Source organism: Notechis scutatus, chromosome 15 (assembly GCF_049901735.1).
Source record: "Notechis scutatus isolate UNSWTSFEM ecotype Mainland chromosome 15, rNotScu1.2, whole genome shotgun sequence".
In the NCBI taxonomy this organism is placed as follows: domain Eukaryota; kingdom Metazoa; phylum Chordata; class Lepidosauria; order Squamata; family Elapidae; genus Notechis; species Notechis scutatus.
In genome coordinates this window covers 7045895-7062331 of record NC_142023.1, presented here as the reverse complement: position 1 = coordinate 7062331, position 16437 = coordinate 7045895, and the positions used below count along the sequence as shown (strand labels likewise).

The 16437-nt window shown below is 50.8% G+C and overlaps 2 protein-coding genes across 3 annotated transcripts in view; both read right to left on the bottom strand.

Annotated features, from left to right (window-relative positions):
• NACC2 (NACC family member 2) overlaps positions 1 to 16216 on the bottom strand; it is a 58176-nt gene extending 41960 nt beyond the window's left edge. The window contains exon 1 of the mRNA XM_087944093.1: positions 16154 to 16216. The gene's annotated coding sequence lies outside the window, so the exon portion shown is untranslated. The remainder of the gene's footprint in view (positions 1 to 16153) is intronic.
• On the bottom strand, positions 13768 to 16216 carry TMEM250 (transmembrane protein 250). 2 transcript variants are annotated; one of them, XM_087944094.1, is made up of 2 exons: positions 16096 to 16216; positions 13768 to 14411 (listed from the first exon to the last, which is right to left on the bottom strand). In XM_087944094.1, the coding sequence occupies exon 2, from the start codon at positions 14273 to 14275 to the stop codon at positions 13856 to 13858; it is 420 nt and encodes a 139-aa protein (XP_087800220.1). In that variant the 5' UTR covers positions 14276 to 14411; positions 16096 to 16216; the 3' UTR covers positions 13768 to 13855. The 2 variants fall into 2 exon arrangements, with proteins under 2 accessions (XP_087800220.1, XP_026541652.1); XM_026685867.2 differs by having other exon boundaries at positions 16154 to 16216.
• Positions 16217 to 16437: the final 221 nt, after the last annotated feature.

Below are 16437 nucleotides of genomic sequence, written 5' to 3'. Positions count from 1 at the left end.
GGAGGAGGAGAGGAGGAGGAGGAGGAGGAAGAGGAGGAGGAAGAGGAGGAAGGGAGGAGGAGAGGAGGAGGAGGAGGAAGGAGGAAGAGGAGGAGGAGGAGGAAGAGGAGGAGGAGGAGGAGGAGGAGGAAGAGGAGGAAGAGGAAGAGAGGAGGAGGAGGAAGAGGAGGAGGAGGAGGAGGGGAAGAAGAGGAGGAAGAGAAGAGGAGGAGGAGGAGGAAGAGGAGGGAGGAGGAGGAGGAGGAGGAGGAGAAGAGGAGGAGGAAGGAGGAAGAGGAGGAGGAGAGAGGAGGAGGAGGAAGGAGGAGGAGGAGGAGGAAGAGGAGGAGGAGGAGGAGGAGGAAGAGGAGGAAGAGGAAGAGGAGGAGGAGGAGGAGGAGGAAGAAGAGGAGGAGGAGGAGGATGGGTTCTTGGAGCTCCCTGAGATTGGTTGTTTTCTTGCAGATGTGGGGGGTTGCTACCCTAGGTTATTTTTCTCGAAATCAAAGGTTTTTATGCGCATCCAGATGTCTTTCTCATCTTTGGATGCAAAATGTTTATCCCGCTGGAACTTCCAAGAAGCTGCAGGACAGGAGGAAACTTATTTTGCCCGAGCTCTGGAATATCAATTCTACCCTGAACCCGGAGGAGGAGGAGGCCGTAAATTTCATTCTGTTGGCCAAATCCAACCGGCAAGAGCTCTTTAATATTTCAGCTAGCGAGGTAAAAGGATGTACCCTGAGCATCAATTACCCAGGTCGCAAGGCAAACCTTGCTGGGACGGTGGCCAGGCCTTCCATTCGGCCAGCTTTGCAAAAGGCCTCCTGAAGCATTGCAATTAGCGAAGCAATGTGTAGCGGACACGTCATTTTTAAGTGCTCCTGTACTTGGCCGTTGGCTCACGTAGAGGAGAAGTTCAGCGTGTACTCTTGCTGCAGGACGACATTACCGGAGCAGCTGAGCCAGTTCAACGCAAGCCTCATGGGACGGCAAATGCATTTTTTATTTTTTTTTAAACCGCAGCGTGTTCAGGAACACACTCAGACCAGAATAAAAGAGGGTTAGGGTCAGATGGTTTATAACGGTTGCATTGATCCCCACTTGGGACCATCCCAGTCAGTTTCCGGCAAGCAGAGTGAGCAGGATTCACTGAACGTCGGATGGGGTTGCGCTTAAAAGGGAAACTCTGTCCGGCTGCATCCTCGCCTTGCTCCAAAACCAGAATTAGTAGCCGTTGCCAAAAAAAGAATAGAAAAAGAAAAGAAAAGAAAAGAAAAGAAAAAGAAAAGAAAAGAAAAAAGGAAAGAAAAGAAAAGAAAAGAAAAGAAAAGAAAAGAAAAGAAAAGAAAAGAAAAGAAAAGAAAAAAGGTCTGGATGTTCAGAAGAGAAAAGACCAATTTGGCAGAAACAGAAAATCACGCAGCTCTTGATTTTATCGACCTGGGATGGACTTCTTCCTGTTCAGGGCGATTATAGGTGGAAATTTCTTTTGGCTCCGGGCCCTGGAGGGCTGAGGGGAAGAAAAGGATTGGGATGGGGACGGGAACATATGATTTGGAGTCCCAAGAAGGTGGCCACATGGGGTATTAAAAAAAAGTGCCAGAAATGTCACCCCCACAGCAATTAATCCAATTAATCACAAAGACTCATTTCTGGCGGAGTTTGCGGGAGAGAAAGAAAGGCTTCTGCTGCTTTCCTTGCATGAAGCCAAAAGTCTCTTCCCCCACCCCGAAGAACGGAACTGGAAACAGTATCCTGCCATCCCAAATAAAGAATGATTGATCGGTAGGAAAATGGGGTGGGGAATGTTCCTGCAGACATTTTTGGGGATTTTCCCAGGGTCTCTGGTCCGCGGGATTTAAAATGATGAGTTTGGTGGTCCCTGAGGTCCAAAAGGTTGGCGACCCCTGCCCTAAAGGACTGGGAGGAAGGGGAGCGACTGCCCCAGACTAACCCTGGGGGGGGGGTCTTTCCTGGCTGGGGGGGGGGGTTTGATTGAACCTGGCTTTCCAGCTCTTAGTTAACTTAGCCATAGGTAGTCCTCACTTAGCGAACAAAATTGGGACCAGCAATTTAGTCACTAAGTGGAGCAGTGACTGTGCTTATGATCTAACTACAAGTCCTCATTTAGGGACCACAATTGGAGGCGGCAACTCGATCCCTTGGTTAAACTGCAATTGTCCTTACTTCCGCTTTCGTTTGCTTTACAGACTTCAGAGGAGGGGCATAAAATTATGCTTTCATTGCTGTCGTTAACGCCATGCAGTCATTAAGCAAGGCAGTTGCTAAACAAGGACTGCTTGTACTGCGCCGGCCTTGGGAGCGGAGCCAAACTGAGGCTAAAAGGACGGAGTTTACAACATCCCATTAAAGCTTAATGCGATTTCCTGGCTTTTATGCTGGATGAAGTCAGTCCACGCGACGTGAAACTGCAGCTGGAGGGCGAACAGGGCTTAAGCAAACCCTGGATCCATGGCGGCACCAGGTCTGAAGTGGGGAAACGGAGAAGAATTCCCCACATTTCTAATAAAACCCCCACCCCACCCAATTTATCTTCGAGAGGCGCATTCATGTTGCACATGGAGGTAGCCCTCCACCAACCAGCGCAATTCAACCCCAAAATTTCCGCTGCCAAGCGAGACAGGGCTTAAGGGAATTCTGCCCCGATTTTACGGCCTTTCCTCCGAGTTGTTAAAATGAATCATTAAGTGAGTAACATGGTTGTTAAGTAAATCTGGCTCCCCCCCCCACCCCCGACATTGAGTTTATTCATCAGAAGGATCCAAAAGGGAATCACATCACACACACATTCACACTCAGGACACTGCAGGACTGTCATAAATATGAATTAGCTTGCCAAGGGTCTGAATTTGGATCGTGGGACCATGCTGCAACGGTCATTAAGTGCGGGGGGGGGGGGAGGGAAGGGTCATAAAACATGCCGTTTGTAACTTTGAATGGTCAGTAAATGAATGGTTGTAACTTGAGAATGACCTGCATACAAGACCCAATTCCCATTAGTAGGGAAGGAGAGGGAGGGAGGGAGGGAGAGAGGGAAGATAGGGAAGGGAAGGAAAGGAAAGGAAAGGAAAGGAAAGGAAAGGAAAGGGAAAGGAAGGAAGGAAAGGAAAGGAAAGGAAAGGAAAGGAAAGGAAAGGAAAGGAAAGGAAAGGAAAGGAAAGGAAAGGAAAGGGAAGGAAGGAAGGAAGGAAGGAAGGAAGGAAGGAAGGAAGGAAGGAAAGGAAAGGAAAGGAAAGAAGGAAAGGAAAGGAAGGAAAGGAAGGAAGAGTAGAAAGGGAGGGAGGGATAGATTGGTTATACTTTGAACCTTTCCCAGGTGAGGAAGAGGAGGGAGGGAGAACTAGGAAAAGGCAGGAGGTGGGCCCCAAAGTCTGAAAGCGCTCAAAGGCGGGTGATGGTGGCCAGTTTTAAACCAGGACAGACACACACACACACACACACACACACACCGCCTCCCGCTGCATTTCTTGCCCCTTCAATGCGGGGAGAAAGGTGAGCTGGCCAAGGAGGACTGGGTGAACTTCCGAGCCGAGAGAAACCGCAGCCTTCCCGCCCAGGAGCCCCGGGCCGAGGAAAGATGCGGGGCGGCCCCAAAGGGGAGCCGGGGCCGAAAGACCTCCAGCCAAGCTCTTGCGGGGGTGGGTGGGTGTGGAGAGGGGTCCGAGCAGCTGCTCCCTGGAGGGCCCGGAGTGGGAAGGGAGGGGAGGAGGCGATTGCCTGGTTGGGAGCGCGGGAAGCCCCTGCAGGGTCCATTGCACCGCAGACCCCCCCACCCCCGCCCGCCAACAGCCTCGGATCCCGGCTGTCTAGCCCCACCGGCCAGGCAGGGGATGATGGGCCACGGGGTGGGGGTGGGGGGACGGACACCTGGAGGCCCCGCCAGCTGGGAAGGACGCGACGCGGGAAGCGGCTGGCGCGGGAGGCTGCTCTTACCGGGCGGGCGGGCAGGTCCCGGGAGCGGCCGGCGGTCCTTCCCTTCCTCCTCCCGGGCAGACGGCAGGAAGTGATTCCCGCGGCCGGGAGGGGACGGACGAGCCTTGGGGGGGAAGACGAGGCGGGGCGGAGCCCGGAGCCCCCCTCCTCCCTGCGCCGGGACTCCAAAGCCCATCCTCCCCGGCCGCGCCATCCGGGGAAAGACGCACCCGGCCGCTCAGCTCGGGGAGTCTTGGCGAGGGGACCTCATTTCCACACCCCCTCCCCACAAGGCACTGACACGTGTCGGGAAAGACACCCCCACCCACCCCCGCGGCTGCGTTCGCACGACCACCACCCCCCCCCAAACGGGAAGGACCTTCCAGCCGTGGGAAGAAGGGAGCCCGCCGGGTCCGCTTCAAGGATCGCTGCCCTGTGAGACGGATTCCCCCCCGCAGCCTCTCTAGGGAGCCCCCAGCCCCCTTCTGGGTTCCCAGCAGCATGCAATGAACGCCCACCCACCCCCGGGCCCGTCTGGATGCTCAGAGAGTCGCTGGGATTGGGTGAGATTGGGGGCGGGGGAACTTATTCCCAGGTGGCCAAAGAGGGAAAGCTCCCAAGAGTTTTGCATTCACACAATCGTGCTACCCTGGCTTGTTCCCCAGGTGGCTGTGTGAATGGCACACACCTGACTCATTGGGGTTGCCTTAGCATCCTGGCTTTGTTCCAAGAAGTGTGTGGGGGGTGGGGAGGCAGTTTGGGGAACCCCAGCCGGGATGTCCTCTTCTCTGCTGCTGCCGGGTTTAACCAAGGTGGACTTCCCTTTTGGATCTGGGGACCCCCATCCTGCGGGCACAATCCCAGGGTGCCCGCTTAGCCCAACTGCCAACTCCAGGAGCATCCATCCTCACCCTTGTGATAGATGCCCAACTTTGAGTTGACTCTGGTCAAAGCTAAATTGGCTCTGGGTAAGAATCGACTTGGGTCTCTTGTGGCAACGCAAGGATTCCAAACTGATGACGCGTTTAATTCCGCCTTCCAGCACAGCAGGCGCATCTGCTATAATACCCCCGAAACTATCCAGTTCGAAGGGGCACAAACTGCATCATGCTACTCACCCACAATTCTGTGCCAGGGGTTGTGATTTTATTTTTTCCACACCCTGAATCAGATCTTTTTTACTCGCTATCAGGCTTGGTTTTCTTTGCAACCTCACCTTTGGTTCAACGAGTGACATGACGGTAACTGTAGAAGGGTGCTTGTAACAACCACCGAGCAAAATCTACCTGTCATTCTTCTCCTGTGTCATAAATAACCCGAAGACAAAGGTTGAAGGCAGGGCAGGTGGCAGGGAGCAGCACATTGGGCAGGTTTAGTCATATCTGGACATGTCTCAACGTGCGTCTGGAAAGCTATCTCTCACTCAGCCTGGTGCCAAGGCTCAGTCTAAACAGCTTATGGATCTACAGCCTGTGTATTCCAGTTAAATATTAAGACTGGTGATTATTGTGTTGGGCTAATCTACCCGGGGTTATCATGCCACAAAACTCTGTAACAAAATCCTGTTCCTTTCTGCCGTGAGAGGGGTGAGTTTGCATGCCAATCTTTGAAACAAAGCCTCAACCCACTGCAAAAAAAAAAACCCACAAAAAAACCCACAACCAAACAAACAAAAATGGCGCAAGCTTATTCAACGGGTGACCAAGATACAGAATGTCAAAGTCACAAAGGCACAGGAAAAAGTGATTTACGTCTCCAATGCAGGCCGTCCTTGACTTACAACTGCAACTGAGACCTGGATTTCCACCGCTAAGCAAGAGTCGCTAAATGAACGACTGCATGTGGAAGGCTGGCCGTGAACCCATTTTCTTTGCAGAAGACGTAATGATAGTTTTTGGTTTTATGTGCCCGCCTCACCAGCTTCCCCTTGTCCATGCAAGGCTGCTGAAAAAAATACCAAAAGGTACACCGGTTTGGACCCCCTCGGTGCAAATTAACGCCTCCCCCTCGCCCCCGCGATCAATTTAATTAGCCGTTTCTTTTTTCTCTTTAATAGCATCCTTGATTAGTGCTCAAGTGACATCACCGCTGGCGGATTCATTGATTTCTTTCCCCCACCCACCCCAATCAACTTCCCCGCTTCATGAATATTCGCCGAGCATTTCAACCAGGAGAAACATTAATATTCCAAGAAGCAAGGATGAAAATGTACGCTTCAATTTAATGAAGGATTGTAGATAGGGATCTGATGGATGACATGACAAGGAATAGTTCAAAAGGCATCCATATTTCAAGTCTCAAGCTATTATTAGAAGGCGGCAGAAAAAAGGCTAGCGGAGAAGAGGGAAATTAAGGGAGGAATATGGATAAACCTGGATATATTTAGATGGAGGGGAGAGCCAGAAGCTACTTCGAAGGAAGGAAGACCAAAATGTTTGCAGGGTTAGGACGGCTCTGCTCTCGGAAATTGATCCCTGGGATCATGGCAAGAAAGAAACAAACTTTCGTGGTCATTAAATGGCATTGATGGTCAAATCTGGAGGATGCTTTCGAGGCCAATCGGACCAATTTACCACCAGAATAACAGAAAGGCCGGGCTACATAAACTGAAGAGGGACCCTTGAGGTCCTCCAATCCACCCTCTCTCTCCTGCTCAGAGTAAAAACTCACTAAGTACCCAGGGAGGGGGGGTGTCTCCCCTTCTGAACCCCGATCTTTGCTCAAGGGGCAGAATGCTTTGGAGGGAAATTGGGGTGCTCCTTGCAGGCCCCCCTCTTTGCTTTGAGATAAATCAAGAGGTGGGAGATGTTTAAATAACTGCAAGTGACCTCAGACATGGAGGAAACTGGTACCCTTCAAAAACAAGGAAAGAAGCAATTCCTATCTATGGCATCCTTGGTGGTCCCTGAGCTTGGCCGTCTCCTTGTAGATGTTTCATGACCCAACTAGGTAACATCATCAGGGCTAGGAGGGAGGTCCCAACCAACCTGACCTTCTGCGATCTTCGGAATCCAGCATCCATTTTGGTTGCTAAATTCCCCCCAAATTTGTTCATATCTTGAAGGCAGAGTCTTTAAACTCCCTTAAACAAGTTATACTTTTCACTGGGTTCTTTCTTGAAATGAATCCAACTGGATTGTATCCAGATAAAATTTCCAAGTCAAAGTTCACACTGATAAGGAAAAAAAAAAACCAATAAGTTGACCTTATTAATAGTTCCCTAGCTTGATTAACTGTAGATGGCTGAAAAGGTTCCCTTAGCCATTCAGCCGTGTGTATTTTAAATTGTTTAACTGCAGTCAACAATATCCTGCAAAATTGATATATTTTTTTTTTTTTGAATGGCAGAGCTCAATCCCACATACGTTACAGGAAATGATTGCGTTGGCTCACATAACAACTGCAACATACATTTGGGTATGGTTGTGTGATGGTTATTATTCATTTATTATTTTTTTAGTTTATCCCATCTTTATTGTTTTTACAAATAAACTCAAAGCGGGAACCCTATCAACACACTTCCCCCTCCTCCTATTTTTCCCACAATCACCACCCTTATGAGGTGGGTTGGGCTGAGAGGCAAGGACTGGCTAATGTGGAACTAGAACTCACTGTCTCTTGGTGACTGGGCCAAAGTCCGCCGAGAGGCTTCCACGGCCAAGGCGGGACTTGAACTCACCACTCCTGCTTTCTAGCCTGATGCCTCGCTTAATGATTGCATCACTTAACAACAAATGTTCTCTGTTATGGTTGTTAAGTCGAGGTCTACTACCTGTAATGTTGAAACCCAAGGACATCGAGTGCAAGTGGTTAATAGCGACGGAACACAAAAACCAAAAACCTGGACATTTTTCTTAAAAGTTTGAAAAAGTCTGTAAAGTCCTTAACCTCAAAAAAAAAAGAAAAACCCAAACCCAAAAAACCTGAATAACTCAGCAAAATAAAAGGCAGCTCAGCATCTGTCAAGCACTGGGAAGCTGTAGCTAAGCCTCTAAGTGCTTTTGCTAAGGGCCCGAACTCTCATTTAAGTAAGCATCTGATCACAGTGGTTGCGCTCCTTGACCTGCGAGGCAAAAGGGTTCAGGAAGTCAAACTTGTGGATTTCCGATATTCTTTTCAACGGACTCTCCATCCCAAATCTCTTTTCCACAGGACCAAACTACAAATGGGATGGATGGTTTGTTATCCCCAAAAAACGCCAAAAAAACAAACAAACAAAAACCAACGCGAGGATTTTGGAACCATTCTTGCAAATCCGTGCCCAAAAATACTTCGTGATCCCTAGTCTCCAATATATATATATATCACCTCTCTTCTTGGAGGGAGGGAAGAGAGGATGGGAAGAAAAAGAAACTGGCCTCAAACGGCCCAGGTTTTAAAGTGAGATCCCAGGAAGAAGATAAAAGGCCAAGGAAAACAAAAAAACGGGCATGATTAACTCGGCGCAGGCAGAATGAAAAAAAGAGCACAAGGTTTTACCACCGCCTCGGCTTCCCCTGGCAACCGACCGTCCAGATAATAAACATTTATTTAAAAAGTGCAAGGCAGAAGAAGAGTGGAAAATTATAGGCCTGCGGGGCTGAAGGCTGGGGGAGGGAGGGGGAGAAGAGGAGAGGATTCAGTGTCCAGATTGATAACGAAATCCCACCGCCTGCCCTGCGTCTCCAAGAGATAATGGCTTTAGCGCCCAACCCTGCGTGAAGCCCGGCTTCCAGGAACGGGCACCGTAAACTGGGCCAGGAACAAAGAGCCTCAGAGAGCTGCATCCACCCAGCCAGCCACCCCCAACCTCTGGCCCTGCTCCAGGCAGCTAAACAACCCTCTCCCAGCCTCCTCGGCCACAAGATGCAGCAAATGCTGAACAAACAGGCTTGGGAGGGACCGGTGCCAGCTCCCTCCTTGGTCCCACAGTCTCACGTGCTCCTCCGGGGACGAGAGAGATCACCAAGGTCACCCAAACAGCAGGACTCAGGCTGCCGGAGTCTGACAGGCGCCCCCCACATACACGCACACAGCAGCAAAGGTCTGTGCCTGGGGCTGCATGGATCAGCACCCCTCCCCACCCGACCTCCAGCACCCAAAAGCCGTGGGGAGACGGGAGGGAGGACGCTGCCTTTTGCACCAGCCGGAGCCTTCCAAGTACCTCCTTTTGCTGGCTTGCTCGGGGACTAAGGAGAAACTGAAGAAAGAAAAGAAAAGAAAAAGGAATTAAAGGAGAGGGGAAAAAAAAAAAAAACCAGGCAGGGAGGTTGCACTTTTGCAGAAAAGCAGGATGAAACCTCAGGCAGTTTTGCAGATCCGGTGTGCAGAAGGGACAGGGCAGCCTCTCCCACCCACTCACCCCCCTTCCTTGTTTTCAAAGCTTCTCCTTGGACATCGCTGCACTGGGGCTCTCAGCATTAGCATGAATTATGGTGCAGCTTGAGCGCAGGAGGAGAGGGCAGAGGAAGAGCATGGAGGAAAGGCAAACCCCGCTATGACCGCAGTCGGCTGGAATCCAAGGAAAAGGCCCTCTCCTGCCCGGTGCCCTTTCGCTGCCCTTCGCTTGCAAGGGCTGCCAGCCTCTTCCCCCCACCTCCGATGCCCTCAAACCCCCAGCCTTAAGGGCGGGCAGACTCCTGATCTGCTCCGTCCCAAATCTGCACGCCAACGTAGCCCACAATGCGTTGCGTGAGGCACGCTGCTGGATAAAGGGAATGCCTGGCTATTTGGGAAAGTCGTGGTATTAAAACGGGGAGATTCCACAGTCATATCAATGACCCCAAACTGCAGCTACGACGAAACAATTCTATTCTATTCTATTCTTATTTCTATGACTATTCCTATTCCTATTCCTATTTCTATTCTATTCTATCCTATTGTACTCTATTTCCTATATTCTATTCTATTCTAATTCTTCTATTCTATTCTATTCTAATTCTATTTCCTATATTCTATTCTATTCTAATTCCTATATTCTATTCTATTCTATTCTATTCTATTCTATTCTACTCTATTTCCTATATTCTATTCTAATTCCTCTATTCTATTCTATTCTATTCTACTCTACTCTATTTCCTATATTCTATTCTATTCTATTCTATTCTATTCTATTCTAATTCTTCTATTCTATTCTATTCTATTCTATTCTATTCTATTCTATTCTATTTCTTCTAATTCTATGCTAATTCCTCTATTCTAATTCTAATTCTAATTCTAATACTATTTCATTCCATTCTATTCCATTCTATTCTAATCTATTCTAATTTCCTATATTCTACTCTATTCTACTCTACTCTACTCTACTCTATTAAGCTGCATGGCCATTTTAGGAAGTCAGGAGAGTGAAAACGTGTCCACGGATTATCACCTACAGCAAAAAAAAAAACACCTTGATTTTGTGGTAAACTGCCCAGAGTCACTCAATGGGGAGACAGATGGCCGTAGAAATCAAGTCAACCATAAAATAAACCAACCCTTTTTTCCACTGAGACCCTGCCCAGCAGGGATGGCTCTTGCTTGGCTGAAGAAAACAAAGCCAAAGCCAAAAAAAAAAAAAAAGGCTTTCGTTTCTGGGCTTAAAGCTATCAATTTAGCTGCAGTTGCTTGGGGATGAATTTAAGCAGCAAGGCCCATTACGCTAACCTCGGAATCGCGCCAGCTTCCCAAACTACACGGGATTCTTCCAGTGGCAAATCTTGCAACCAGCTTCAAGGGGAGAAACTGGATTTGATTCAGGAATGCATGGTCTGTTTAATGAACCCACCCCCCTGCAAAAGCATTGTAAACTAAGATGCAACCCACTGAATGGCCGCTCAATTAGCAATGGAAGTCGCAATCCCTCCCTCCCTCCCTCTTATCTCTTACCATCTTCCTTTCCTTCTTTTTCCCCTTTCCCTTCTTCCTCTTTATTTCCCTCCCCGCCTTCCTCTGGCCTTAGCTTCAGGAAGGCGATTCTCACCCAGAGCCAAGTTTCCCCACGGCCCAAAACCAGGCAGCGCCTTGGCTGCCCTGCCTCCCCCTCCCTTCCAGACCCCCATTACTTTCGAGAACAAGGCAGGAGGAGGACGGCCTTGAGATTCCCCCCTCCCTCGCTCGTCCCCTGGTGGGAACAGGGAGCCAGGTTCCTCACGCAGCAGCAGCGGCTGTGTTCATTCTGCATACCAGGCAAAGCTTGGGACTGCACCCAGGAGAAACGGGGGTTGCTGCATAGCGGCAAGGCTGGTGCTGCGTGATGCAGACCCGGGAGGCTCCGTATCACAGCTTGGCAGGCAGAGGCTGAAGCCGCCCTTCCAGGCCCACCTCTGCATGGAGCTGCCCCGAGGAGCAGGGGAAACCCAGCACGGCACTGGCAGCCTTCAAACTAAGCACATAGGCAGGGGGAGCTTGGCTTTGGGGCAGAGGAGGAGATGTTGAGCTCAGCCAGAGGGCTGAATTAGGGAAGGTGAGTGGGGAGAACCCTTCAAGGGCAATGCAGGTGCAGGAAGAGGAAGGTGCGTTTGATCTCTCTCTCTCTCTCTCTGCTTCAAGGAGTAGCGGAGGGAGCAAGAGTTGAGAGAAAAGATTGCAGTAACTCTCTGCTGCCTTTTAGGGCAAAGTCTCCCAATCTTGAGAATTTCCAAGAATGAGAACGTCCACTCCCAGAATTCCCCAGTCAGCATGGCCGTCGATGAGAATTGCGCTCCACACGCTGGCTGGGGAATTCTAGGAATTGAAATCCACACCTACTGGCTGGGAGAATTCTGGAAGTTTGTGTCTGGATAGATAGATGTATAGATGTGTAGGTAGGTAGGTAGGTAAATAGATAGAAAGAATAGAGAGAGAGAGAGATACACAGAAAGACAATGGACTGACTGATATAGACAGAAGTTGAATAAATGGATCAATAGATTGATACACAATTGGAGAGATAGATGATAGATAGATGTAGATAGATAGATAGATAGATAGATAGATAGATAGATATAGATATAGATAGATAGATAGATAGATAGGTAGATAGATAGATAGATAGATAGATAGAGATAGATAGATTGATAGATAGATGATAGATAGATAGATGACAGATAGATAGATAGATAGATAGATAGATAGATAGATAGATAGATAGATAGATAGATAGGCAGCATGGTGGTTTAGTGGTAAAGACCCTTGCTTCCCACTGGGAAGGTTGTGGGTTCAATCCTTGGTAGCAGCAGATTTTCTATCTTGGCACAAACAAAAACCATCTGCTGTGAACTCCCGCAGAGGTGTCAGGAAAGGGCACCTGGCCATTAAACGGCTCAGCTCCATTCAGTTGCCCTGACACTATCCCGAATTAAGGGATTGCAGGGTCGTAAAAAAAGGGAGTAGACCACCTTTCACCCAACTTTTTCGAGCAGGAAAGAAAGATTTCCATTTTGTGTGTGTGTGTGTGTGTGTGTGTGTGTGTGTGTATTTGGTTCTTACCCGCCCTTGGCGGGCTCCTCTGCTGAACAGAAGCACCATGGGGCTCCCATGTGTATGCTCCTACGCACAAGAGGCTGTGTATATGCAACAGGATTTCCTGCCACCACATGGATGCCAAAGAAGACATATTGGAATGTCATAAGGGCAACCCATACGTTGTCCTTATTTTGACCCCCATGGCTCCATAATACAGGCCACAATCTGAGAGAAACTGTGGATGGGCTGATAAGCAGGGAATTGTAGATTGCTAAAGTCAACTCCACATGAAGGCTGTATTTGCTTAATGCACCAAGTTAGGTTCGAAAGGTTACCATCCATAATTCCACCTGGGAAGGGGCCTCAGTGGTTGCTTCAACACATTGTTAAGATGCAATACGGTTTGTTGGCACACGCAGCAGGTGCTATGATGCCAACCACCCTGCTTCATTAACCCGGGCCGAAGGATTAAGTGAGTTGTGCGAATCCAGTTATTAAATTCTGGGCAAAAATAAGACCTGAACCTGAGACATTGTAACTCGCAGCCCCAATCATTTATCTCCCATATTACACCGGTTCCAGCAGCATCCTTCAGCTTTAATGCATAAACTATTGCAACTTTCTGTGCACTGTGTGAATGAGAATGAAGGAGGGGGGGGAAGGGAGAGGGAGGGGGGGAAGAGAGAGAGAGAGAGAAAGAGTGGAAGGGAGGGAGGGAGAGAGAGAGAGAGAGAGAGAACAGCAGCGTTTATCCGTTTTTACTCCTTATCACCGTTTATCCATTTTTACTCATCACTGTTTATCCAATTTTACTCCTTATCACCGTTTATGCATTTTTACTCTTTATCCATATTACTAAGGGGCTCACCCCACAACCTTCAGCCTGAACTGCACAAGGGGGGACATAAAGGCAACACAACCCCTACCGTTGCCCCTATTGTACAAGACACGATCACACGTGAGCACCCATGCCTCCTTCGAACGCTAAACGTAGAGGCTGCTCGCCAGCAACTGCAAAATGAAACAAGGCCGCTGAAGAAAAAGTTAAAATTATGACTAGGCTCCCCCCCCCACACACCCCACCCCTGTGGGGAGGAGAGAGATTTCTAAAAACGCATTTGACGAACAAAAAATATTCCGGGATATTACATGAACAAACACGATTGACCCAACGAGAGAGCTCAAGAGATTACTCCCATGGACCGAATAGCAGAAGGGAAAGGAAACGATGCAGGATCCACAAAGAGGCCAGCAAACGGTTTTCCTGTTACCAGGGGTGTGTATGTGTGTGGGTGGGTGGGGGAATCAATAGCAACACCAGGTGCCAGCCTTCCTGAGAAACATTGGCCTCCACTGACTTTTACAAGCCAACCTGCTTCCTCTCTAACCTGCCTATATCATAAGCAAAGTAACCTCGAGTGAGTGACGGAGGAGAAAGAGAGAGAGGGAGAATTACAGGAGGAGAGTGGAGGAAGGGTCAGAGATGGGTCTGACCCCCAGGTCAAGAGTCACCCTGGCTCTGGCTCCTCCAGACCTTTATTTACATGTCGACAAAAACCATGAAGCACCAGCCCAGCCCACCCACCAGCAGCATGGTGACATGAATGGCATAGATGAGCAGCTCGTTGACCAGGCTAAAGTCCAGCCGCCTCCTTCCCAACAGCAGCAGGGTGATAGAGAGTTTGTATTGGAAGCGGAGGAAGAACCGGATGCTGAGATACTGAATGCAAAACAAGGCCGCCAGCGCCACCCAGAGGACGGAAGTGAAAAGGCTGCAGCTGAAGTACAGCAGGAAACGGATCACCCCGTACATCCAGCGCGACTTCAGGTAGATATCAAAGTTGTTGTACTTGGTGCGCACCAGGGGGGCGGTCCGGACTGGCCCGCAGGCCGAGTGCAGGCAAGTCGTGTGGGGCCCGTGGAAAGACCGAACCCGCCGTGGGATAGGAATGACAGGCATCGGGCAACCTGGGTTTTTACAGGACTGGAGAGCCAGGCTGGCAGGGGGCGGCCCCGGCCGCTTCCGTGAAGATGGGAGGGGAGGCCAGCGAGCCAGGAGGGTGAACACGGCCTGGACGTGCCGAGACGGAAGCTGCCTGCAGGAAGGAAGAGAAGGAGAGCGAGGTTGAGGAAAAGGGAGAGGAGGACAGCCGGCCCCGAGCTGAAGACGCGAGCCCGATAACTCTTCGCAGGGCTGCCAGGCACCAGATCCACCAAGAAACCAACCTGGATTAATCCCTTTAGTGGGATTCGGAAGGTCACAACGGCTGCAGATGTGCCACTGTCGCCACGGATGCATTGGCCCAAAAGTCTAGAGCAAACTTGGCAACTTTTAAAGACTTGTGGACTTCGACTCCCAGAACCCTCCTCAGCCAGCCACGCTTAAAGTTGTCGAGGCCACGGGTCAAGAGCCAAGGGCCACAGGAACTGGCTGGAGGGAAATCAGTTAAGACCAGAGGATACAGAATTCTTTAAAGTCGGGGAAAGAAAGGTGGAAGCACAAGTAAGGTTCTCGTTCAGCTTCTCAGACTAAGTCACCACTGGGGTGGGGAGTTCCAAAGGACTGGCAAAGGGTTGGGAAAAGAAGATAATCAGAACGTGGATGAAACTGTGTCATCTTCTAGGCAACTGGATGCAAAAAAAAAAAAAGACGTGTGCGATTTAATCGGAAGAGATGGGAGTGAAAGTGGAGGGGAGGGTGGCCTGCCTCCTCTCAGCCCTGCGAGGTAGTCCAGGCATGAAACTCACCAACTACTAAAGTGCTAAAACACTTAAACCTTCACTTCAAAGTAAGCATAACAGAATCTCGTCTTGCAAGCGTGTCAGGTCTTTTCCTCTCCAACCCCATTTTGCTTCCCCAAAAACTAGAGAGGGTCTCTCTTTGGAGACGCTTCCTCCCCTCCTGTTCCTCTGGTGGGCTATAAGGCCCTTCTGCGTGGTACTTTTTTCCCCCCCTCCTATCTCCCGAGGCCATTTCAGCCCTTCAGGTGGTATTTCCACAAAGAGTTCCACAAAGAGCCTTTGGAGAGCAGCCTGGTCCCCTTCGTGTGGCTCAGATACACTCACATCACTTGCGAACTTAAATCCTGATTTTATGATTTTAAGAATCCACCCTGGGCAGCCAATATCCATAGCACTGGAACTCCTTCCTCCTCCTCCTCCTCCTCCTCCTCTTTCCCCCACCTTGCAAACCCGAGGGAAGGGCCGAAAAAAGTCTCCCAACTAAGGCGGGACTGGAACTCGGTGCCACCCCGGTCTCCAGCCTGGAGCCTCTGAACCCAAAGGATGAATGACTCTTCTCCCCACATTATTATTTTTTAGGATCCTCGCTCGCTGACAGGGACGGGCAAGCAGAGCCCGGCTGCAAAGAGGGGGAGGATTCGCACCCAGGTCTCCGGCCGGGAGGTTTGACCCGTCCAGGCCCTCCCCTCCACCCCAACCCTCAGGAGAGGGCCGAGACACCCCCTCCCAATCCTCGGAGGAAGCCCCAATTTCGGCCGCTGCTGATCTCGGGCCAGGTTTGGACCCGGTCAGGTTCTCCCGCTCCGCTTCCCGGACTCGGGTTCAGCCCGGGGTGGGGGGAGAGGAGGAGGCCCCGGGTCGCACCGCCTGCGGGGCCAAAGGCCTCGGGGCCGTTCCTGGGAGGGAGGGAGGGAGGGAGGGCGGCTTCCCCCAAAGGAGACCGAAGCGCCTGCGGCGGGGGAGGATGGGACCTGCAGTCCCGCCAGGGCGGTGGGCGGTGGGGGGAGTGTCGAGAACCACCTGCTGGGCCCGGCCTACCTCGCGGGGTTGTCGGGCGGGCCGGCGCTGGGGAAGGGGGCGTCTGCGGAGGACTCACCGGGCGTCTGCGGGCCATGGCGGCGGCGGTGGCGCGGCGACTCCCTTCCTTCGGGCCGGTGGCGGAAGGGCCCGCGCGCGCGGCGATGGCGTCATCAGCAGGCGCCGTTTCTCCCGGGGGGCAGGGCGCGCGGACAGAGCGCGCGCGCGCGCGCGCCGGGAAGCCGTCGCCTAGCAACGGGGCCGCAGGTGCGGGCGGGGCTGTTTGCTCTCTTTGGAATCCAGTTCCCATCCGCGCTGATCGGGGAGGATTCCCCCTCCCATCATCCACTAGCACTGCCCCTC

What these genes read in the sequence shown, in the direction of transcription:
- TMEM250 (XM_087944094.1), bottom strand. Translation starts at nt 14,275, where the DNA reads ATGCCTGTCATTCCTATCCCACGGCGGGTTCGGTCTTTCCACGGGCCC.